This window comes from Pecten maximus, chromosome 17 (genome assembly GCF_902652985.1).
Source record: "Pecten maximus chromosome 17, xPecMax1.1, whole genome shotgun sequence".
In the NCBI taxonomy this organism is placed as follows: Eukaryota; Metazoa; Mollusca; class Bivalvia; order Pectinida; family Pectinidae; genus Pecten; species Pecten maximus.
Genome location: NC_047031.1, coordinates 27,897,854 through 27,923,137, shown reverse-complemented (window position 1 = coordinate 27,923,137; position 25,284 = coordinate 27,897,854). Strand labels below are relative to the sequence as shown.

The following is a 25,284-nucleotide window of genomic DNA, read 5'->3' as shown; positions in this document are numbered from 1 at the left end:
GACACTTCTCCTTAATACTGGTATATTATACACTTACGTTAACCCTGGGGTTAGACCGTTTAATGCCGAGGTCGATGATGCGCCGAGGATAAGTTATCCAGCATTCCCCTCATGAGCGTTTATCTTTAATTCATCAGGAAGAAAATGAATATATGTATCTCACCTATGTAAATATGCACATGAGTTGCATATAAATGTGTCGAGGAAGCTCGCAACATCACGAGTTTACCAATAAAACTACACAATCTGGGCTATACGTTCATACTCGAATTTTGTTGTGCATTCGAACACTATCATTAGTTATAATGTTAAATGACGTGTCAGCCATAAGCTGGAGACACAAATTTACTTGTTGGAAGTTCTCGCGTATAGTTGTGTTACGTATAGTACATGCATAGTATAGTTTAGCTGTTAATTATCACCTGTTCCTATGATTACTTTGAGATGGAACATTTTAATATTTTCAATTGTATATATACAAATCTTCAAACATAAATAACACATGTCCTCGTTGGTTACAGCATAACTGAAGATGGACGGAAGGTTCATAAGTTTTCACTTAAAGATTCCGACATCTTGAAACAACCAGGTATAGCAGAGATTATGAGTTATAATTCGAAATGATAATAATAGTGCTTTCTGTCAATTAATAAATGAATGCAAGCAAATCATACATTGGAATCAATTCTATTTCATTATTCCATGATTAACACAAAGTTATTTATTACTAAATAGTATGTACAATGATATTTCATGCATTCAGATGTATTTTTAAATTTGGTCGTGGTTGAAACGAGCCGTTAAATACTTGTGGTTGATATGAGAGCATAAACCACCATTATACTTATAGTGATTGAAATTCACTTACTAATACCACTGTTAATTATATATTCCTACAAAATTTGTCTAAAGCTGACAAACACTTCGAAATCTCAAGAGTATGTTTAAATGCTCGTCTTGGGTACGTTTTACCAGAAGTACATTTATTTTACCGGAAGTACATTAATATGAACAGCAACAAATCAATGACACATGGATGTTTAAAGAGAAGAGTCAGTCGTTTGGAAACCTTACAATAATGAATATGAAAAAGTATATTGCTCGCAAATAGAATCAACATTATGTATGGATATTTTCAAAATATTTCTCCGTTAGATAAGAGTATCAAAAAATTCAAATAATGTTTTCTGGCACGATCGGTTTATCATTTGAAATACATATGGTCGAGTTCAATGATGGATGTCCTAAAGCATTCTTCCCGGTATGACACTTCATCTACAAAAATAATACAAACATGTATTTAGTTATTACGAATCTTTTTCTTTTCAAATGATATTAAGGCCAACATTTTCTTGTAATATTTCATTAATCCAACCTGACCGATTGAGTCCGTAATATACTACCCGAGTCATACTTTTTTTATAACTATATACACCTATATATCACGTCTTTTCCAAGTGCAGTATAATCTGCTCTTGTCAGCAGGGGTTGATTGTTACGTCATTAGTTTGCGTGCAAAATTACATAATTTTCTAACAATATCCATGACGTTACTCTCACAAATTAATGACGTAGGAATCAATATCTGCTAACAAAAGCAGATAACTTTGCATTACGAAAAGACTTAACTACAAAACACGAGTTAAGTCCAAATCTGCTGTTGTTTCGGGATATAAGGATACTAGTAACAGTTTTTGAAATGTGGTGCTGGCATGAACTATCCTTATATCGAACTTACCCGGTCATGAAACCTCTAGGACCTCCTTGAGACATAAATCCCCGATTTAGTGCAGGTCCTGGCCCGCCGGCGAATTGTCCTGGATTGAAGCCCGGGTTTGGTCCTCCCATCGGCACTTAAAACATCATATACATGTACAATTACCAGACAATGTATATAAAAAAAATATGATTAGAGTGTTGAAGAGGGCGAAATCTTGACGTGATCATATTATGCCCAACAGGGCTTTACATTACTGTTAAACATTTAATGTTAAATGTTTTCCCTGATTTTATTGGATAATATATTTTGTTCATGAAGTTCCAGTTCCCTGTAAATTTATTTGTAAAAAAAATGGATTTTTCGGGATTAGTAGAATCCTCTAGAAAAAAAGATGCGCAGAGTCATTAGAAAATAAAGTCTTTAGAGCAGAATAATGAGTACGAAAATTTAGTCATTTTATAGTGCTGGATTTTTTAGCCGAATCGCTCATTAAGTGATTGTTAAAACAAATATTAGCGCATACTTGAATGTTGCGGGGGTACAGGTGATTCAAACTGTGACATCATCGACCCTGGAAAAGCACGCATGTCAATTGGTGGTGGAGGTGGCATCATACCCGGCGATTTACCGTTTCCTGTTAGATGTGGATATGGCTCCGCTTGGTGAGGAAAGTCCACGGGATGAGAAAATATGTCTTTGTCCTTGGTGTTTGGTTGTAAGGAATTTTTACCCGACTTCACAAAGTCCTTTTCACCGAGATGTCTTTTGGTTATAGGGGTCTGAATCTGACCGCGTTCCGGTACTGGAACAATCTCTCCAAATATACTCTCAAATGGCGTTAAGTCTCTATTGTCTACTATACTTCCTGTTCGACGAGATCCAGTTGAAGTCTTGTCTATTTTCGTTTCAGTGTTCGGATCATGATCTGAGTAGAATGCTCCATTTAGTCCGTTTGTAGGTTTGTAATTATCGCCCAGACTATTCCCTGAAATATGATCTCGGTGACTCCCTCCGGATGGTTCATGGCCGTTTCCTATCATAGTCACTGGTGTAGTTGTTCCTTTTACATTATCCAGATCGCTGGCACCAGTTACTAATGTATTAATGATGTCGTTCGCTGCTGTTAGAGTTATCATAGATGTCTTCAATAAATCTTCAGCAGCTTTAAGTTTCATACCTGAAAATATTACTCCACTTTTATAAGCATATTTAAACAGGGTGAGTGTGGTTATTGACCGTAAAAGATATATTGTAAATACAGACTAACCGAAATCGCCCTCAACATGTTATTTTATGAAACAGCATTAACTACCTAAAGCAATCTCAATTTCACGGAATGATAGCAGAGCGTTTAGAATGCTAAAACATTTACGCATAGAACGTAAATTTAACCGCACACATTGTGCATGATAATATCGTTAACTAAATGTTACTGAAGTCTTTGGCTTGATACATTTGTAAGGACCTTTACATATGTACATGGCATGTTTGTCGCTGTTTATTTTAAACCACAAACTTAACGGCAATAGTTTTCAGTTTTATCTTGTCTATTTTAACGGGCTTAAAACATTGCGCTAATGTCACATTCTATACACACTTTATACCGAAAAATAACTTTGGCGCGCCAAATGTGGTATTTCTCTAAAATTTTAGTAAATAAAGCATTTTTACAGAAATCATTACTAATCCTAGTATTCACTTCAAATATTGAAAATGGAAGTAAACCAGGAGCAGGAAAACGGACTTACTTAGATATGACTTCGACGTGTTTGGTGTATCAAAGCCTCCGGATACAGGTTTCCCGTACTCAGTTTTATCTGTAATCAAAGAAGGTACACAGACGTTAAGAGTAAATAAAGATACGTTATTACTCAGGCTCACATGTCTCACCAATGCCATAGTTTGGAAAGTTTTGGTTAAAGAATATTGGTTGTTAAGCTATTTTGGTGTTGGCGATAACAAGATCAGGGCCCATGCAGTTGTTCAAAAGATTATTAGACTAATCACGGTTAAACAACAAAATTCCGATAAAATCATTTTTCATCAGACTGGCAGAACTAAAATACAAGAAAAGTTTTAACCAACTTTTACGAAAGTATAACCTTCGTCAGCCTCATGAATGTTAAATATAAATGTTAATGTAAAGTGTTCGTTAAACACAGTATAATAAAAACGTTATTTACACATCAGCGTATCAAATATCAGCAAAGAGTATACATACCTTGTGATGAGGTAGAAGTTCCAAGGTTTGGAATGTCAGACAAGTGTGCCATGATATCAGATATTGAACTCTCTGCAGTCAATCGTCCTTCAAATAAGATTGAAACAAAATATCTAAATAGCTATCATTGAAGTACAGTATACAAAAACGTCACTACTAATTCTACTGAAGGTTTCAAGACACTGCGAGTTTCGCGTTTTTATGTCGGCAGAGAGTCTTTTGTTATTCCATCAAGAACATTATCCCCAGAGATGGAGATTTCTCTGCCACATCCCAAAGGTATAAATTATTAATCTCGCCATTAGAAGTTCACCACCGACAAGGTATCTAAGACAATAAAACAATATTTCATTGTGATAAAGAAAACCCGGCGACATGTATCGACTTGATACTTACCCTTCGATGACTTTCCTTTACCAGAGGGAGGTTCATACTGTTCTAGGTCTAGATGTGTAGACTTTACCGATGGTGATTTCCCGTCACGGATCCCCGTCGTCTTTGACATAGGATGGACGTCTGACATTGCTGTTTCAATATATATCTATACATATACAACATTATATCTCAATATCAAAAAGGGTTATATGCTTCGATCATGTTACGTAATATAATAATACATTTTATTCCAAGTGTTTCATAACGTACTTTACACATGAAACCTATGTCGATCCCCGAAATAGATCATAATTGTATGCTGTGTCAGAGCAGTTGGCATACCGTTGAGAACGTCCGAGGTTATACTTACGGTGTCTACCGCCAGTGGCTAGTCCGGGGTTATACTTACGGTGTCTACCGCCAGAGACTAGTCCCATCATTAATACCGTTGAGGAGGTCCGAGGTTAAACTTACGGTGTCTATCGCCAGTGACTAGTCCGAGGTTATACTTACGGTGTCTACCGCCAGTGACTAGTCCCATCATTAATTCGGTCAGTAGGGGTGGAAATTCTGACAAACCATTCGGTCCCTCTGATTTCTGCTTTAACGACTTCATCATTCGCTCCATCATGGTAAAGCTGGCAACTTCCGGTTTCGTTTCAGCAATTCCTAGTAGAAATTAATCGTCAAACACTCATACATTTCTTTTTATCTATATATCTATATATGCCTATCTATATCAAAATCATTCCATGTATTGCTGTTTATTTCAACATGTTGGTATCTAAGCTATTTGGCGAACAGATATGCCGTCACAACGATTACGACCTGTGCAAGAATTTAAGACTTAGCTTGAATATGTATTTGTTTATGTAAGAAAAAAAAACAAAACAAAAAAAAAAAAAACGGAGTGTACACTAAATCAATTGGTTGGTGAGAGTACACTCTGATGTTTGGTTAAATAATACCATAACATAAAAACTTACATTTAAGTTGATTTAATCTACTACTAGTATACACAATCCTTGTGGAAATCTACATTTATTGCCCAACTATTTTCTCTAAAAATATATCATGCCGCTGTAGCAGCCAATCAAAAGTGACGAAACAAACGTTGACGTCACATTTAAAGCCAATGAAAATACTTATTAGAAACCAGAAAGAATTGTATGCTTGTTGATGTTTCTATTCCTTTTCATTCAAACTTAAAAAACATATTTAAACAGATTAGTTCAATGATGTATTGATGTCACTTCTTGTCGTTGAAAATAATTTACTAAAACTCGAGTAAACGCAATCCAAGGGGAATGCTCCCAATGGAAAAAAAGATTGACACTTAAATATGTACTTCAACGGAAATGAAATAGAATGCTCGTTCTTATTGAAAACGAAGTACAACAAAATTAAAGCAAATAGACTTAATTTAGAAATTCTTTAATATAATCAATAATGTATGTTAAATGTCATAACCATCACTTATATATACCAATGAAATTCTACAGACAATATACTACAATAACCTTGGGATGTTTGCTGGGTTAGATATCGCCCATTGAACAGCCAAAGTCATTGTATGGCAGGGTCTCATTGTTGTAGTTGGTGACTACCACATTGAAAAACAGTCGGGATGCCCGTCACCTGCCAGCCATCCAGAGGGTAAAGTGTTTTCCCTAGTACATAACTACGACAGCACAGATCGGCCCGTTTCTTATCTTCCAGGGAAACACAGACCAACACGGGTTAGGAGCGTCAAACCATGCACCTCGAGTCTTCGCCTGAGGTAACGTGACCAACGCTCTCGCCGACTTAGCTGTTACGGGTCTTTGGAATAGCAATAAAGCAAAACAACATACCTTTATTGAGGTTCGTTTTTGTGGAGTCTAATGGAGCGATATCGGCAACTGAAAAACAGGATGAGCATTAATGAAAACAAGGAAGTACTAGTTCGAATTCAGAAATCAGAAAAAAATATCAGTTCGAATAAAGATTTTATAAAATAGAATACCTTCAGGTTTAGTTACGACCGCCACAGCACTGACACTAATACCTGAAATAAATAAAAGTTTCACAATTTACAAGCTACATGTATGTTTACATCATTAGATAATTAGGTAGACTAGCCTCTCACAACGGTATAACGACGGTGTTCACATAAAACCATTCTGTCATAGAGTTACTTCACTTCGTTTCGTTTTAGCGATAACTTGACAGTCGATGCGAGTCGAAAATGACAGAGAACAGAACAATATCTAGGTTCTATCAGTTCTCGATTATTATATTATGAAACTGGTTTGCAAGAAAGAATACCAATATATTCCTAACGATAACAGGTTTACACATGACCATTGATTGTGGTGTCACAGAAATTATGACGCGCAAACGCAATATTGACTCGATATTTCTAAAAATAGATTCATCTGGTTAATATCACAAAAATATTAACCTCCACGTGACCATATATTAGCCAATGAGAAGGGGGGTAAATTGGAAGCTAGTAACTTTATTTGTTTTTTTCATTAGCTTATAGAAGTCGGCGAATTAACAGAGTCTTAATCGTGGCTACGTACAATGTAAAACGGTTTTCAGAAGACTAAATTAATAATTTATGTTTCCACGACAATTAAAATCATTGAAATCTTTTAGTAAATTTCTTACTACAATGTACATAGCAACTCATATAAGATCCTTAATTGATAAAATTTTAAAATAAGCTGCTCACCAGGTTGGAATATATACCATGATGTGTATTGGACATTTACAGCCGTAGGAAATTTTTCCTTGTCATTCATTAATTGCACTTAATTAAAATGTATGAGACAGTACAGGTCTTCTGTAATATTGCAAGCGTACGTACGTGTATAAATGTGAACATACTATTTCCATTAACAATCACCTGCAGTTAAAACGTTTAAAGTCACAGCATTATTACATGTAACAGTAATACTACACAGGCAATATTTCTTCACGTGAATTTCACGTGAAATTCACGTGAAAAGGGCAAAAAAGTGAAATTCACGTGAAATTTTTCACATGAATTTCACGTGAATTTCACGTGAAATTCACGTGAAGAAATGATAGGTGTGACGGTAATACTACAAAAGAAAACACACAATAAAGAGAGTATACTAAATAGCTCGTTATACTATACTCCTCTACATGATCTTTACATTTTGGCTTGCTATATAGGGAGATGTATTATTTATACTACATTATATATATATATATCTAAGATATTGCATAAATATATATATTATATATTATAGCGTATGTATATATCTACTATATACAATATTGTATATATATCTACTATATATGCCGTATAATATATCTATACTATATACTATATTGTATATATATCTACTAAATCCTGTATTGTATAATATATATATACTATATACTATATTGCATGCATATCAACTATAAACTATATTGTATTTATATCTACTATATACTGTATTGTATATATATGTATATCAACTTTATACTATATTAAATGTATATATATATCTTTTAATGGAAATATTGTAACGGCGAACAGACCGTGAAAACCTACCATTGTAAAATATCTAAAAGAGGGATATATTTATATGAATTTAAAATATTCACTGTATACATTTTCCGAATTGATATCAAGCTTTTTGTTGATCCGACATCATTTTCAGTGTTTCTATGTGAAAATAAATATCAAATGTAGGTGTAGATACTTACATGAAACGAAAAAAGTCAGTGCTCGGAGTATCGCGGTATTCGCCATGTTGAACTGCCTCACAACCTCATTACACGGACGCCGAATATTTTGATTGTAGCCTACATGCGATAACACCGTGTGATCTACGAGATGGAAGCATTAGTATTGCATGGTAGTCACATCTTAAAGTCATCGGTCTCTGTAAACTGCTGATCACGACCTCAGAGCCGGTGACAGGTGATGGTTACACAAATGTAAAGTTCAGACGACCATCTCGACCACAAGTCCCAACACATCGCAGTCAACTTAACAAGCCATCCTAACAAAGATACAAGAATTTTTATTTTGTGTCGTGTGCCTTAACAAGTTATTATTGATTAATAGTCAAGTTCGTTATATACGAATCCATATTTAAAAAATAAATAAACAAAATAAAATAATTATGATAAAAATATATCAAATACTCCCAACACATCGCAAACAACTTAACACGCCATCCTAACATTTTGTGACGTGTGCATTAACAAGTTATCATTGATTAATAGTCAAGTTTGTTATATACGAATCCATATTTTAAAAAATAAATAAATAAAAAGATCAAATAAATATGATAAAAAATATGTCAAAATATCTAATACAATATCGCCTAAGACACCAGTGTTGTCATTTTAAGAGAAATAATTACGAAGATTTGTAAGCTGACAAGGCTTGACACGCTTAGCTGAAGGAAATTATTACACGCATATTAATGAATCGATTATCACTCTTACAATTTAATAGGTAGATTGTTGAGACGCATAAGGATACCGCCTTCTTACAGCGACACCACAAAAATGTTTTTCAAGTTGATATATTTTCTACCGAAAGATTCAATACAGATAATCTTTACCATATGTTTAAGGTATACCTCTTACTGGAGTAGACTTAGGAAATTTATTGTTTAATTTTCTTACATTATCATATCAACTGTGCACAGTTTCATGTGAACAAAAGGCCCAGACGGGCTGACTCGCTCGCATAGCCTGTTAAGATTTACGGTTATGTTGCCGTTTCCAATTTTCATATTGGCCGTAATACCAGTATGTTAGTGATGTTTCTGGACATGGTATCCGATGTTTCTAAAAAAAAGGTGATTCACAGACGTATTATCGGAGTCAGGCAATGGTGTTGAAATACTTAAATGATATCGGTTGGTGCTTTTGTTGTATAAAGCTTAGCGGATACAAAGGCCATTACACGTCGCAATGTGGAACGTGATGCTGATCCTGTGTAGTATATATAGTGTACTTGACCGCATGCAGCATATTTCACATTCTCGTGATCTTAACAATAGGCCAAGGTCATTTCCATGTTGAATTTGAACAGCGCTCTGTCCTTGTTACAGTACCATCAGGCGAAATATCAGGCATATGGGTATTTTGGCTCTCGAAAGGAAGATCATTGAAGTATTTAACAAATTTGATTCCCGTGACTTTGAAAACAAGTCAAGGTCATTGGTATCTCAACACTACTACAATGTTCCCTACTACTACTATCAGCAATCACCTCTGTTCTTTATGCGCGTACGTTCACGAGAAACTGAGAATTTGTTGCAATATACGTGTATTTCGACCATTCCTAGTTTGTATATCACATTTTGCAGACGTTTCGAAATGTCTAAAAGTTTGCGATACACACTAGGGAAGGTCCTAATGCATTTAGACTGTAACAAGTTATCAGGTACCTGTGCGTAAGTTGACCTCACTGCAACACTGGCGTGACAGTAGCTGTCATGGCCTTTCTAGTTAATGCATTTAAGAACAAATGACCGGGCTACTGATCAAGTGGGTTTATTAGTTTACCTGTTTGATTGTAACAGCAAGGTTAGCTATGGGTCGAGCCAGGTTGACATGTGCCTTGTGCTCTGTCCACACGACTCCAACAGTCAGTATTAAACATTGTAAAGGACACCGTGTATGTAGGTATTTTTTTTATTCTTCTAATTCTGTCTGTTATTTCGACCTTCTAAAGACTCTTGTGGATTTTAGGGTCACCATACAGCTGTTTCGTCTTTTCCTCTTTCTAGGACTCGTCACAGATGTTATGGCCATCAAACAGCTATTTCGCCCTTCTAGTGTTCATCGTGGATTTGTTAGGCACACCATACAGCTGTTTCGTCATTCAAGGACTCTTCAGCAATGTTAAGGACGTAACACAACCGTTTCTTCATTCAAGACCTCGTTAGTGAAGTTAGGAACACCATACGTCTGTTTCGTTCTTCAAGGACACATCAGTGATGTTAAGGGCGAAATAAATGTTTCTTAATTCTAACACTTGCCAGGGATATTAATGGCGTCATACTCCTGTTTCGTTCTTCTTGTATCCGTTAGTGATGCTAGGTATATCATTGTACTTCTTTTTCATCATTCAATGACTCATCATTGATGTTATGGGCATCATACGGCTGTTTCTTCCCTCTAGTACTCGTCAGTGTTGCTAGGGACGTCATAAAGCTGGGTCTTTTCTTCTAGACCTCGACAGTGGTACTACTGGGAAAGTCGGGATATAAAAAGGGACGTCACAAATATTATCATTTGGAAAAGGCGCATTAAGTCTATATTGTTTTCATGTTTTTTTATGTTTGGCAGATGTGTTGTATTTTCCACTCATAAATACATGTATGTTTTTATATTCTGAAAATGTGCCAATAATCATCCTAAATTGAATCTTCATGTTCAGATTACATATATTTAGATATATAATGTAGTACGATATGTTAAATAATGTATACCAGTGTATACTACAGTCGATATGTTTGATAATGTATACCAGTGTATACTACAGTCGATATGTTTAATAATGTATACCAGTGTATACTACAGTCGATATGTTAAATAATGTATACCAGTGTATACTACAGTCGATATGTTAAATAATGTATACCAGTGTATACTACAGTCGATATGTTTAATAATGTATACCAGTGTATACTACAGTCGATATGTTTAATAATGTATACCAGTGTATACTACAGTCGATATGTTAAATAATGTATACCAGTGTATACTACAGTCGATATGTTTAATAATGTATACCAGTGTATACTACAGTCGATATGTTTAATAATGTATACCAGTGTATACTACAGTCGATATGTTTAATAATGTATACCAGTGTATACTACAGTCGATATGTTTAATAATGTATACCAGTGTATACTACAGTCGATATGTTTAATAATGTACACCAGTGTATACTACAGTCGATATGTTAAATAATGTATACCAGTGTATACTACAGTCGATATGTTAAATAATGTACACCAGTGTATACTACAGTCGATATGTTTAATAATGTATACCAGTGTATACTACAGTCGATATGTTAAATAATGTATACCAGTGTATACTACAGTCGATATGTTAAATAATGTATACCAGTGTATACTACAGTCGATATGTTAAATAATGTATACCAGTGTATACTACAGTCGATATGTTAATAATGTATACCAGTGTATACTACAGTCGATATGTTAAATAATGTATACCAGTGTATACTACAGTCGATATGTTTAATAATGTATACCAGTGTATACTACAGTCGATATGTTTAATAATGTATACCAGTGTATACTACAGTCGATATGTTTAATAATGTATACCAGTGTATACTACAGTCGATATGTTAAATAATGTATACCAGTGTATACTACAGTCGATATGTTAAATAATGTATACCAGTGTATACTACAGTCGATATGTTAAATAATGTATACCAGTGTATACTACAGTCGATATGTTAAATAATGTATACCAGTGTATACTACAGTCGATATGTTTAATAATGTATACCAGTTGTATACTACAGTCGATATGTTTAATAATGTATACCAGTGTATACTACAGTCGATATGTTAATAATGTATACCAGTGTATACTACAGTCGATATGTTAAATAATGTATACCAGTGTATACTACAGTCGATATGTTAAATAATGTATACCAGTGTATACTACAGTCGATATGTTTAATAATGTATACCAGTGTATACTACAGTCGATATGTTTAATAATGTATACCAGTGTATACTACAGTCGATATGCATGTGTGTAACACAGTGTCTTGGGTCTCTAATGAAACATGGGTATTAATATAACAGCATCTCCTCTCCAATCAACGTGAGGAATATCAGAACTTAAGATTCCATAGGAGAGCGTTGATATATAGAATGGGGAAAACCCTAATAACTAAGGACCCTCTTGGCAAATTTATGTTAGAGAATTTACGAAGTTTGATGTAGTGGATCAAACTTGGGCCAGCAAAAATCTGTTATAAATAAGTTTTCTTTCTTCTCTTTTTCAGGTGTCACCTGCATAATGTATGATAAAAGTCTGTTATTTGGGATAAACTTCATATCTGGACTAACTTTTGGTCTGTAAACAATCTTTACGGTGTTGTACGGTGGACTTGGAACCATGCTGTCTTAGGTACAGTGAACCCAGGAACCAAGAATATGTTTAGGTTATCAAAACATTGCTTAATTCACAGTACATGTTTTATGTGCAAGTCGTGAAATAAGAGGAATGCAATGTAGACTTACATTCTCCTTCAGAAACATCTCCATCTCTCCGACGCCGACAAACAACTACTAAATTGAATTTTCTTTTTATAAGAGATAACTACAACAGCTTGATGTTTTCTCAAATGGAGATGGTTTCATGCGTTATATTGACTGGAGGGTATCAACCCCTAATGAGGTGGATACGGGGATTTACTAACCTTCTCGTCATGTGCTTGGTAACACCAGATTTGGTGTTAGCGTACAACCCAACAGGTAAGATTGGTATATATAGGCGTTTATAAAATCAGAACTGTATATAAAGACCGCTCAAGAGAGAAAACAAAAATGGTCTTTTAAGACAGGTCGAGATTTTCGGGCCAACCAGCTGAATTTGACCCGCCCTAATCCTTGATATACATAATTTATATGCATCACCTATACACGTGCAGTGTATGTGTAAGTTTGTGTAACAGTTTGTACAGTGTATCAGCTGTTTATCTAAATTACAGCGATAGAGGATCCCGGTCGGTAATTGTGTCCCAAACCACCCTCGTACTCCATCCACTATCAGAACATACATTAATTACATTTAAAACTATTTTTTATTTAAATGTTTCAATACGTATGAATTTTATTATTCTATAAGTCGGACAGTGCTGTAATCGCAAGTTCATCGAGGTTCCGATGAACCTCTACTTGTCGGTAGGGATTGGCCAAACCACTCTCGCACTTTTCCCACCATCTGATATTAGGATTTTCAAATTATATTTCTCAAATATATTTTAGTTTTTAAAGATATGGATTCAAATGTCTTTAATGTCATTAATTTAAATATGCCTCGGCATTGTGTATTGTGTATGATGTTAATTAATGTTTGGTGTAAAATATACCTGACCCACAAATGAAATATGTATTACTATTATTATCATTCTCTATATCTCGTCAATATCTTAATCATATATACCTGTATAGACATCAAAGTTGTTCCGCTAACGAGCTGTCAATCATAATTAAAGTCATCAGCTGTCACGTGAGCTGGTTTCACATGTTCCGGACCTGTTGTTTTATGTAACACTTGTTTCCTTGTAATGTAAATCAAATCAACCTCATCCAACTAACTCATTCATGGGTTAAAGGTCAAATATGTGACAATATAATTTAAGGATTCTAGGATGATGTTTCTCTGATTTCGTTAACATACGTCAACACATACTCCTCCGCATACTCCCTTGTACTCGTTTACACTTAGGTCAAAGGTCAAATCTCAAACTGTATTGATTTATAAAAGATATAATTTTTTTCTATTAGGTAAACAAATCTTAGACGTATTTTGCATGTTTTTCAGATCTTCCCACAAACACTGTACATGTATGTATAACTGTACATTTTAATTGGTATATATGCTATGTAATTTCCGTTTAAATCCAACACGTTTTTTTCTATTACCAACTAAATCTAACATGTGTTTTGCTTTGAATACATATGTTTTAGTCAAAGTGCAAATGTGTACAGAGACACGGCTGACCTTAACCTTAGAGGGCGGGGCAAATGGCGGCATTATATACATCCAAGGCCACGGGTCCGCCTGTAAACAGAACACGGTCACAAACACAACTGTGTTCGAATTCATGTTCGACGCGTGTGGAATAGATCCGGTAAGGACATACAAATGTGGAGATCTATTTTTTGTTTATTTATTTATTTTACAATCAACATTTGTATATTAAATATCTTGAGATTCAATCGAAATTAGAATTAAACGGATACGAGTTAAGATATTGCAACTTCTTCCGTTGTTCATAGTTACATGTACCTGTACATGTAGTTCATATTATCGTGATAGCGATTTCCGGTGTACTATTAATCTAGTTCATATAACCCGGATTTCCGGTATACTGTCTATATGATTCATATAACCAGGGTAGCGATTGCCGGAATACTTCATATATATAGTACATGTAATTGGGGTAGAGATTTTCGTTTCACTATCTATACAGTTAATATAATCGGGATATAAATCATTGAGATCTTCTTTTTTTTATTTGTAATTAAAAATGATTGAAGTTGATCTGCTTTTGTTTCTCCAGTACGAAGCCTTTACAGTGGTCGTACAGAAGAAGCCTCAATATCAAACCGGAAATGACATATCATATCCGGTTCAGTGCCTTTTCGAGTTCACCATTGATCTACGCGGAAGTGATCTTACTTTGTAAGTTGATAGGCAGATTCCATGATATTATTAAGGAAGAATACAAACACCTTGATATGTACAGTAAAATGTCAGTATGTCAGGTTGTGGGTGTTATCGGGAGTTTTATCGAGGGAAATAGTCGAAGTTTCTATCGAGGTTAGACCATGTTAACTTATTAACTTATTGAAATTGGTGTAGTAGGTTTCTCCATTTAGATTAAAATATATAATCAATCCGGGCCGGTTCAGATTTTACACTAAATATATATGTATATATACGTCAATCAAAAAAACGTCAGCTGTATGAATGGATATTGACTACTGACTTATTGTGTTTAAATAAACTAAGAGAGGCATGACTAACACATGTTAATAAAAAACAAATTCAGTGATACGTACAAAATGTAAATTTGTTGGTACTATTGTACTGAAAAGTCTTACAAAAGTAGGCAAATAAAACATTATAACTATTTTGTGCCGTGATTAATTTGACAGATAATTTACTAAAGGGAGATAACATTCAGGAATAAGGCCTTCTGTATACCACTGCATTGTAATCGCACAAGGCGACTTAATGTGGGCCCACTGGAGAATCGTGGATTGTCGTCCTCGTCTTCTATCTAAAGGAGAGATAAATCACAATTTCTTCCAGAGCGCATTGCGGGTCCCTTCATTACAACTGCAATGCATTCTGGGAGAAATTGGTTAACACAAATATCGCACATTCTAGAAAATGACCACGTGACATTTTTTTTTATCCAGCGTTGATGGTGTGGACGAAGAGGGAGTTAATATAACGATACGACCTACGGCCAAGATGATCCTCTACTCAAACGGTCAGGAGGTGACTGCTGGTCAAGTGGATCTTGCAGATATACTCACCATGTCGATTCAACTGGGGTCAGAGTTTATGGGTCAGTAGATTCAATTAGGGTCATGGGCCAATTAATGTAATGCTTGTTTTTTTGTTCGTTACTCAATTCAAATATTTTGGCATGTTTTCTACATAATTGTATTTACGTTCTATATTTTGGTATAGTAAATAATAAAACTTTATTTTTAAATAATCAGATGACTATTTGTGCTAAACATAGTTTACCTTTGTACTAAATGTACTAAAGTGTTGAGACATATTCAGCAGTTTTTTCTGCCACTGAATACAGAAGTATTTTCATATCCTTGATTGTCTGTAACACTTACATTTATTTCGTTTTAGCTGATTTCGACTTAAAGGCGAGATATTGTACTGCTAACACGATTGAAATGATAAAGGACTTGTAAGTATAGAGTTCTGTGGGACTCGATATAATTCTGTTGACGAACAGGTACATGGAGAATGTGTGAGGACTTGTCAGTGAGATCTTGGAGGGAGTGATAGTGTTTGTGTTGTAAGGAGACGAAACACGCGGTGATACAGGAACTGTGATGTCCAATTATAATCCTGATCTTCATTTAAAAAACAAGATAAATAAGATTAGTAGATGCTGACATGTTCAACTATGGTTGAGGATGAGATAGTTGTATTCAAAAGTTACTGTAATCCACCTTATATATGTCATAAGTCATTGAGAGTATTTTCCTTCCCCTTGGCAACGTAATGTCGCAGTTCATTGGTCCAGAACCATGGTTCTCATCTGAGCTATCTGAGAATTATAAAGAAATTATAAAGAAATATATCGGTTTCTAAATTCGTACTGCCCTGCAGGTAGGGCGTAAGAATTGTACCTGCTGCCCCCATTGCATGATCGTAAGAGGCGACTTAACTTGGGATCTTATGTTTTCTCTTCTTTCTTGATAATTTTCTTCTTCCTAACGTCTCCCTTGACACTGCCTCACTTTTGGCCTTTAGTTGAGCGTTCGCCCCTGTGAGGAAGGCTTTTGGTTCTGTCCCCTAGCCGAGACATACAAGAGTCTTAAAAAATGGTAGTTGCTACTCCTGCTTAGCGCTCAGCATATTTCGAGTGGGACGACTGGTTTGCCCGTTGTCAGTATCATGTGACCGGGTGGGGTCTGCTGCTGGGTGTCTTTGGCAGTATGCTTCAGTGAGGTAGCACTTTAAATCGGCAAAAGTTCCGGCCTATCACAAGGAGACTTAACACGAACATACCACAACCTCCCGAAACACACATACGCACCCACCACACACATGCATGTCGCACGCACGGGAGTCCGTCCTTAAATGACCTTGGCTGTTAATAGGACGTTAAACACAATAAACCAAACCAATTCTAAATTCGTATCGAGTAATAGATGACGTGAGGTTGTTAAGGTAAACAATATGTCGGCTTGCTACTCTTTCATCATAGATATCACTATCTGGGACGTTGTCTAGTGTTCAATGCGAAATTTAGATAAAATTTAGTCAAATATTTCTCAAAAGTTTTTCTAGTATATAAAAAAAATACACCAAAATTTACAAGTGGTCTGCCATTCTGTTTAAACTTCTGAGGGGCGAGCCTAACAACTGCTTCCGGTATGGAATCCGGAAAGAACAAAAGAAATAATACACACGAGATGTCTTAGTATTTTGATATAAACTTTTATGTTGTAGTTGTTCTACTGACACCGAGCTGTTCCCGAACTTTGCCCATCCGGTGCAGGGGGTTATATCCTCTACATTTGACGCTTTTAGAACGACCGACCTTAATGGCGGGATTGTCGACATGACGTTCTCCTGCACGCTCCAGCTTTGTTTTGGAGCATGCTCCCGGGTAAGCAAAACAGAGTATACCTATATACATGTAATAAGGAAACTGTATTTCTAAATTAAAATCAGTAAACGAGAATAAAACAATGAACATGGAGAGCACGAGGGAATAAAACCGGGCGTTCCGGAAATCTGTCTTCTTCATTGACGACACCCGCCTTACAAATTCTGGTCATATCCGGGTCAAATCGTGGCCAGCTCACGTGATGAAATGAGAGTAAGGGTAGTGGTAGTGGAACCACTCGGCATATAAAGGAGAATGCAACATGTCTGACTTCAAATCACACATGAAACAGAACAATTGAAAAATGACATAATGTCGTCGTACATAAAATGTTGACATTGTCCTAAGCAACCTTAACTCTCGGGACCTTGTGCTGCCAGTTTTACCTTCAGTAGTGTACATCTGAAACGTTTATCGTGGGTGGTCACGTGACACGTTCGGACGTGAGTGACTCCTGGTAAATCGGGGAAATGTGCAGGAAAGTATTACATAATGGATATATGATCTGATAATGACTTAGGAATAAAAAAAAAACCGACATGATTCGCAAATCAGAAGAGTGTCAAAAGCATGAAAAACGTTGTCAGTACTGTAGATAGATATATAGGTTATACAGCCAAATTTCGCTACTTCGAACTCGAATATCCTGCTAAACTCGAAGTAAAAAATCAATTTCATCATTTAAAAATTACATATTAAATATACTTGGTTACCTCGAATACTCTGGCTATCTCAATGTTAACTCATTCACATCGGCCATGTTCTACTATACTTTATGTTTATTTCAAATAAGTATTTTAATCTGAATTATGGTAACAGGTGCATTCATTATTACAGACGGATTGTGCAAATGGGGACGTCGTGTATGGGAGAAGGAAGCGTCTAGCGGAGAATGATGGTCCTGCCGTCAAGTCCAATAGACGGAACAAGCGTATGACTGATGATGATGTTGCTTACGAAAACGTAAACGTGGGAGCCTTAATCAGCGTTGGGGACACGCTTGATACTGACGATCGAGGTACAAAAAGTATATTCATAATACAATTGATAATATGATTATTTGATCAAATGTGACTTTATATTAAACATGTTTCGTTTCGTTAGAAAGGGTGTTGATATATGTACCTACACCTTGTCGTATACACATTGATAAATAGTATATATATGATTATGTTTATCAATTCATGGAGTCCATGCTTCATCTGAGGAAAACTGTCAGGTCTGTTCCAAGGACAATGCAAACCAAAGTCTTAATAATTTATAGCTGTTAATTTGGCGGTGAATACCTGGTTCGCCAATTGTTATTATAATGTTCCTTGTTTTGGTGTCTATGTGAGGTATTTAAGTTAATGTTAACATTGTCCCTGTGAAAGTATCACTGGGTTTAAGGGCGCACTCTTACCTATGGAATGTTCTTTAAATTTTGCAATGATTTCCCATACAAATATTTCAGTTAAAAAGTCAAATAATATTGATGCAATAGAGGCATGATTACTTGGAGGAATATACCCTCCTAAATGAACAAGCAACATTAATCTAAATGAGAATACAAATGATAACAAACCATTCAGAGAATTACTTCTCCTCCACTTATTCCACTTTATAGACCTCAGGTCATGAACCCTTACCTTCAGTAATCCTATACATGTTTGATATGATTGAGGTACCCTCTATATTGTGATATATGTTCATTAATTATGAGATCTGTTTTATTTCTCTCCAGGAGATGACTTTCACCAGATCTGTATAAATTTCACCATTCTGGTATGTTCGGGAAGTTTCTTGGTATTTACCGCAATTACCTGTCCAGTGTGCGTGACGTCATCATTCAAGAAAAACCGGAAAGGGCAAACTAAAAAAGAACAATCTAAACCGGAAGTGGCGATAAACGACAGTTTCGTTTGTACTCCAGTCTCAAATTCTCGGTTTGGAACAACGACCAGGAGATATAGTGGACAGTTCGTGCCGGTTTAATATATTGTATTCGTTGATTTTATGTTAACACTCTGTAAACCTCCTGTAGCTACGTGTATCATAAGATGCTCTTAAATATCCGAATATCGTACATTATTGTCCCTCTTGAGTGAGAATAGAGTTACGTGTGCAATCTAGGATCCTTATTTGGGTGCCTAATTTGCATGTTATCTCGACAGCTGTCGATTTAGATCGGACAGGGATTTTCATCTTCAGTTTTTATATTGATTTCATTACACCATCTTGTCTGGAGCCATTGTTACGTGAACATTCATTAAATATATACACACCTTGCACTTTGTATAATTTCATCAGAAAAAAATCGTTTTTACTTCGTTGGTGACCAATTTTAAACTATCATAGTTTGTTATATGTTTTCAATTAATAAAACACATGTACATTAAGGTTGTACCTGTTCTTGTTTTCAATGTAAATGTTTTCTAAATTTTGATGAATGACTTCGATAGCATATGATCATATTACATGTATTTATTTATATTAGTATAACGCTAGTAAGTGTTTAGTATGATTAAATCCATCGATTAACTTCGCTTGTTTGAAAAGTCATGAAGATAAGCAAATTATTTAAGGATTGATTGTCAATTTTGTTGCTTGCATGGACTGATGAAGGGAAGTGAACCTCGTACAAATGAAGTGAACTGCGAAGCAGTTCATGTACCATTTGCACGAGGTTCACTTCCCTTCATCAGTCCATGCAAGCAACAAAATTGACAATCAATCCTTATATTTACGTTAACAAAATTAAAAACTTCGCCACCAGATTGCAAAGGTCAGTCGCAACAGTGTGACGTAAGTGCGTCACTTTGTATCATTGTTATACTTATCGTACATGTGTGCACAGTCGTGGAACAGCAGACAGTCAGCTATTCTCGTCGCCAAGGCAACACAAAATATAGTCCCATACACGTTTTGATTATTACGATGTTGATACACATAAATACGATATTTTCAAGGTAAAATATTCATTTATAACAAGTATTCATGATATTGTATATTCTAACACGATTCGTTTGCAACGCGTGTTTTGATTGGTTACGGACCATGTTCTAATCTGGGATAGAACCATGATCTATCCTGTTAAGCCACACCCCGTTTCTAATCAAAACAATATGGCGTCAAGTTCGACTCGTAGCGAAATTTAACACTCTGCACCATTTATGATTGATGACCCATGATGTTGGAATCGAAAGTGAAGAAATCGAAAAGAATGAATTAACTGAATAAATTTAACACAAATCGCTAACATCATTCTTAACGTCATTTATTGATTGACGCGTTCATTTCGTCCGGGTGTAGGCATCTAAGGTCAAGTAAAATCCGAAATGAAATGAAACAAGTGCACACAACTTTTACATAACAGTTGAGCCTGTAAAAACACATCAACTCTGACTTTGTCAAAACGTCCATGTCGTTATGCATGCTGCGTAAATCAAAATATGTTCGGTAACAGGACCTTCACAACAATCCAAATACACCGCTATATATCGAACTCTCGCCAGTATGGGCGTGGCCAATTGACCGACTTTGAAAGCTTCTTTTTGATTGGTCAATCCGCCACAGTATGACACGTAACTAGCGGAGGTCACAGAGTACTTAACATAGGGACTCGGTTAAAAAAATGAGGAAGACGACAGCTGTTCAGTGAAATATCACAACAGTAAAAAACAGAGTTTATGTAATTCTCTAAAGCCTTGAAAAAATGGATTTTGAAAGGTTTGATAATTTGAATGAATGTTGGATTTTTAGTCTTTCGATTTTTTATTATGTCATATGTTACTCAAAATTTAGCGCCGAACCCCTGTGACCGTATGTGATGCAGTCTAATAGCCGGGATATGCAGAGCTCCAGAAAAGTGTAACAATGTGGATTTTAGTCGCAGGTTAGCTGATGATGTGCATGGTGTTCCTAAAATATTGGATTACATTGTCACACTGGCGTTTTGGGATGTAAATTCTGATAATAGTAAGTAAAGACACATTGATTTGAAAATCGCGGTATTCGACGGCCGGAGACTTGTGAGTTCCATATGTTTAGATTAAGTCAAATTACGACAATAATGTGTCCCTGTGCTCGATATAGCATACTGCTGCTACAGCCTGTTTTGTGTTGTTAAATAGTGTTAAAATTGAGGTTTATTTTCTGTGACCACTAAAATGGTATCAAGGCATGGCATTCGAGATACAGCTAACATTAGACCTACTGCGCTACGTAGGTCATGAGCTCGGTGCTATCGAGAGTGTCAGTGTTCTGTCAGATCCTGTTTTCTAAACTCTCTGCATTATACTGGCCTTTTATTAGCACATAAAGCGGCTATTCCACTTGTGTTTATATACGTTTATAACAATGTAACCATTCACAAAATGAAAGTGCATTCAAGTCTGAGGCGGTACAAAACTCGATCGCCATTGTAAACTCAGTGAATGTATTCACACGCCGGCAAGAAAGTGATTCGTCTCTCAGAACAGAAGCACGCGACCCATAATCTTCAACGGGAAATGAAGTGATCTGAGTTTACTATGTTCATTGAGGCGGATCAAAGTGAAAATGTAAATATTTTTCATTTAAAAATGACAGTGAACATAAGATATGTATGGAGACTATTGTCAAATAACAATGATAGTTAGACCGGGGTCGTATCCATTAAACCGTAACCACGCACAAGTAAAAAGTTGTTCCTCAGGCGCCAGGACGTTTTTATAATTCTGAATCAATATTATTTTAAGGATTTGATGGAATGTTATAGAACTTTTAATTAACATATAACAAGAGGAATATCGACGTGATGAAACAGCCGTAACTGTAACAAAAATCCGATACAACGAGAGCAAATTGTGAACAAAAAAATCTAGATTTGAACGGTTACCCCTGATCAAGTGTACGGAGAACATGTCTATGTGTTCTGGGAGGGTAAACGTCTTCTGCTTCATAGACGAAATATTTGACCAGATGTCAATTTTACTGAAAATAATAACAATAAATAATCGCTTCAACAGTTCCGATAATGACCGGGATTTATCAACTGTACATACAGTTACAAGAATTGCCAATATTTATAAAAAAAAAAAAATGTAAACCCAGTTCCGAGAATACATTTCCGATAATAGCCAGGATGTATCAAATGTTCACACAGTTCCGAGAATGGTTAGGATATATCAACTGAACATACAGTTCCGATAATGGCCTGCAATCATCAACTTTACATACCGTTACACATTTACGAGAATGGCCAGGAGTTATCAACTGTTCAAACAGTTCCGAGAATGGTTAGGATATATCAACTGAACATACAGTTCCGATAATGGCCTGCAATCATCAACTTTACATACCGTTACACATTTACGAGAATGGCCAGGAGTTATCAACTGTTCAAACAGTTCCGAGAATGGTTAGGATATATCAACTGAACATACAGTTCCGATAATGGCCTGCAATCATCAACTTTACATACAGTTACACATTTACGAGAATGGCCAGGAGTTATCAACTGTTCAAACAGTTCCGAGAATGGTTAGGATATATCAACTGAATATACAGTTCCGATAATGGCCTGCAATCATCAACTTTACATACAGTTACACATTTACGAGAATGGCCAGGAGTTATCAACTGTTCAAACAGTTCCGAGAATGGCCAGGAGTTATCAACTGTTCAAACAGTTCCGAGAATGGCCAGGAGTTATCAACTGTTCAAACAGTTCCGAGAATGGTAAGAATTTATCAAAGGTACATTCAGTTCCGTGAATGGCCCAATGAGACCAAGGGCCTAAGATCAAAATCAGTTGTGTGTTTCGACCCTACAATGGGAGGTTTGTATTTCCCAGGGGACATCATTCCTCGGAACGTCTCCAGCTGTTTACACAGCGATAAAACCAGAACAGACGCACGTGTGGTCCTAATTAATGCAATTAGTTATCAGGTAAACCCGGAGAAGTAAACACTTAATTATTAGTGTATATTATACAACAGTTACGTCATAACAAACAACGTCAATAATAAATTATCTACGAGGACCGTGACGCCTGACATGATTAGTGGAATAAATCACTTCGTCCTTATGAACAAGCATGGCTCTTTTCAAAATATTCAAACCTTCTCCGACTGTTACTACAGCATTGTAAGTATTTATTATTGTTTTAACTTCTCTGTTTAAATTAGGAAATGTCTGACAATTTACGCAGTTTACCTACTAATCATAATACCTTTGTCATATAGATACGATAACGATACACTTGATAATTACGTTCTTTACGGTAGAAAAGATCCATGCTTTCCAAAGGCTAGTCAGCTTACCTACTATTGTATTACCTGACTCTCTATATCAATCATTATGGACTGTTTCCCAGGAAACTTGTCTGAAAATTGTACAAATATACACTGTAAATACGTTTTACTTCAATAGCATTACGTCATCTCACGTGAACGCTTAGCACGTCGCCTTAGATAACACGCATTGTATACACTGTATTTCCACCAACCGTTCGGATGATCACGATTTTCAGTAACATATTCTAATAAATATACACAAGGTTACTGATATTGTTAGATGTTCATTTACAAATAGTGAACTCTGTCAGATTGTCTTGTTAATATAAATGTATTCTGATAAATAGATACAACGGTAATTCTGACATCCTTGAGTGTCAATCTGATGAGCGTTGACTTGGTTTGTAGACAGTTTTCTTTTCTTCTTCGTGTAGTCACTATGCTCATCGATGATTCCATTCGGAAGTCGTCATTCAGAGGTTCAATATATAACAGTCAAAATGGACTAAAGACCGGACCGTTTTTTGGCTTTCCGGGGTGCTTGGGGTTAAAGGTTATGAGGACGTGTGGCAATACTCACAAATGTTACATGTTATTAACAAAACACGACTTTTGCAATTTATTCGAATGAATTTAACGTTTATAAATCGTTTGATGAATTATATAAGAATAATCATCGTTCATGGTATCATGATACTTGGTGGATAGTCACATGTACAACCATCATATACAGGCGAACATGCAATTTAAACATGTTTATGTCCTTACTGTAAAGACCAACAAGACAAGTTTAATTTGTTAACGTAACGGTAATTTCACGTTAGTGAAGTGAAATATGTCTGATGACAATTCGATGCATGTTATTCTCTAACTGCGGATTGTATTAACTTATGATGAGGTGGACAGAATGATCCATTAACCGTCAGCTGGTATACACGGTTATCATCGTTTTCGGGTCAGCGTACAACCCATCAGGTAAGATGTATCCATATTCTCTAACAGTGTTACCGTAACAAGGTTTTAAATTAAACGCTACATGAACTTTTTACCTTTAATTGTGAAGGCTATCACTTTCAGTAATCCATAAAAAACGTGATGTCCTATTCTAGTTGTTAATCGATCAAGATTCCTCTTCGCGAGAGATGCAGTACCTTAAACCTATAAGATACCATATACTTATTTTTGAAAGAGGCTTATTGATACACTATGCTTATTTCAGAGTCTAGCTTATGGGTATCCTTGATTTATTTTCGGGATAGACTTATCGATGCCATGGGCTTATTTTCGAGACATGCTTATTGGTGACCTAAACTTATTTTCGAGACAGGCTTATTGTAACTACTAATATATTATGAAAGTATAAAGGTATCTTTTTATTCTTATGGATATTTAATACCTGTACTGTTGCATTGTTTTTAGTACAAATACAGATGTGTACGGACACAAAATTATCATTGACACTAGATGGCGCTGAAAATGGCGGCATCATTTACATAAAAGATCATGGTTCCGCCTGCAAGCAGGACACGACCAATACCACAACTTGTTTTCGATGATACCCTAAAGATGGCTGTTTAGT

General features: G+C 35.7%; 2 protein-coding genes across 2 annotated transcripts; one reads left to right on the top strand and one right to left on the bottom strand.

Annotated features, from left to right (window-relative positions):
• Positions 1-63: 63 nt before the first annotated feature.
• Positions 64-3,003, bottom strand: LOC117315048. Its single transcript, XM_033869184.1, has 3 exons — positions 2,244-3,003; positions 1,739-1,853; positions 64-1,275 (listed from the first exon to the last, which is right to left on the bottom strand). The coding sequence occupies exons 1-3, from the start codon at positions 2,893-2,895 to the stop codon at positions 1,272-1,274; spliced, it is 771 nt and encodes a 256-aa protein (XP_033725075.1). The 5' UTR covers positions 2,896-3,003; the 3' UTR covers positions 64-1,271.
• A 6,874-nt stretch (positions 3,004-9,877) lies between these two features.
• Positions 9,878-19,827, top strand: LOC117315046. The gene is made up of 9 exons (XM_033869182.1): positions 9,878-9,961; positions 12,349-12,820; positions 14,039-14,202; positions 14,635-14,756; positions 15,500-15,651; positions 15,954-16,014; positions 17,289-17,448; positions 18,286-18,466; positions 19,172-19,827. The coding sequence occupies exons 2-9, from the start codon at positions 12,679-12,681 to the stop codon at positions 19,420-19,422; spliced, it is 1,233 nt and encodes a 410-aa protein (XP_033725073.1). The 5' UTR covers positions 9,878-9,961; positions 12,349-12,678; the 3' UTR covers positions 19,423-19,827.
• Positions 19,828-25,284: the final 5,457 nt, after the last annotated feature.

Bases quoted from the DNA above. Each gene is read 5' to 3' on its own strand.
- LOC117315046 (XM_033869182.1), top strand. From the start codon at position 12,679: ATGTTTTCTCAAATGGAGATGGTTTCATGCGTTATATTGACTGGAGGG. The intron at 14,757-15,499 runs GTAAGTTGATAG...TTTTTTATCCAG, and splicing joins CGCGGAAGTGATCTTACTTT to CGTTGATGGTGTGGACGAAG. The intron at 17,449-18,285 runs GTAAGCAAAACA...TCATTATTACAG, and splicing joins GTTTTGGAGCATGCTCCCGG to ACGGATTGTGCAAATGGGGA.
- LOC117315048 (XM_033869184.1), bottom strand. From the start codon at position 2,895: ATGAAACTTAAAGCTGCTGAAGATTTATTGAAGACATCTATGATAACT. The intron at 1,854-2,243 runs GTATGCGCTAAT...TGATGTTTTAAG, and splicing joins TGTACCCCCGCAACATTCAA to TGCCGATGGGAGGACCAAAC.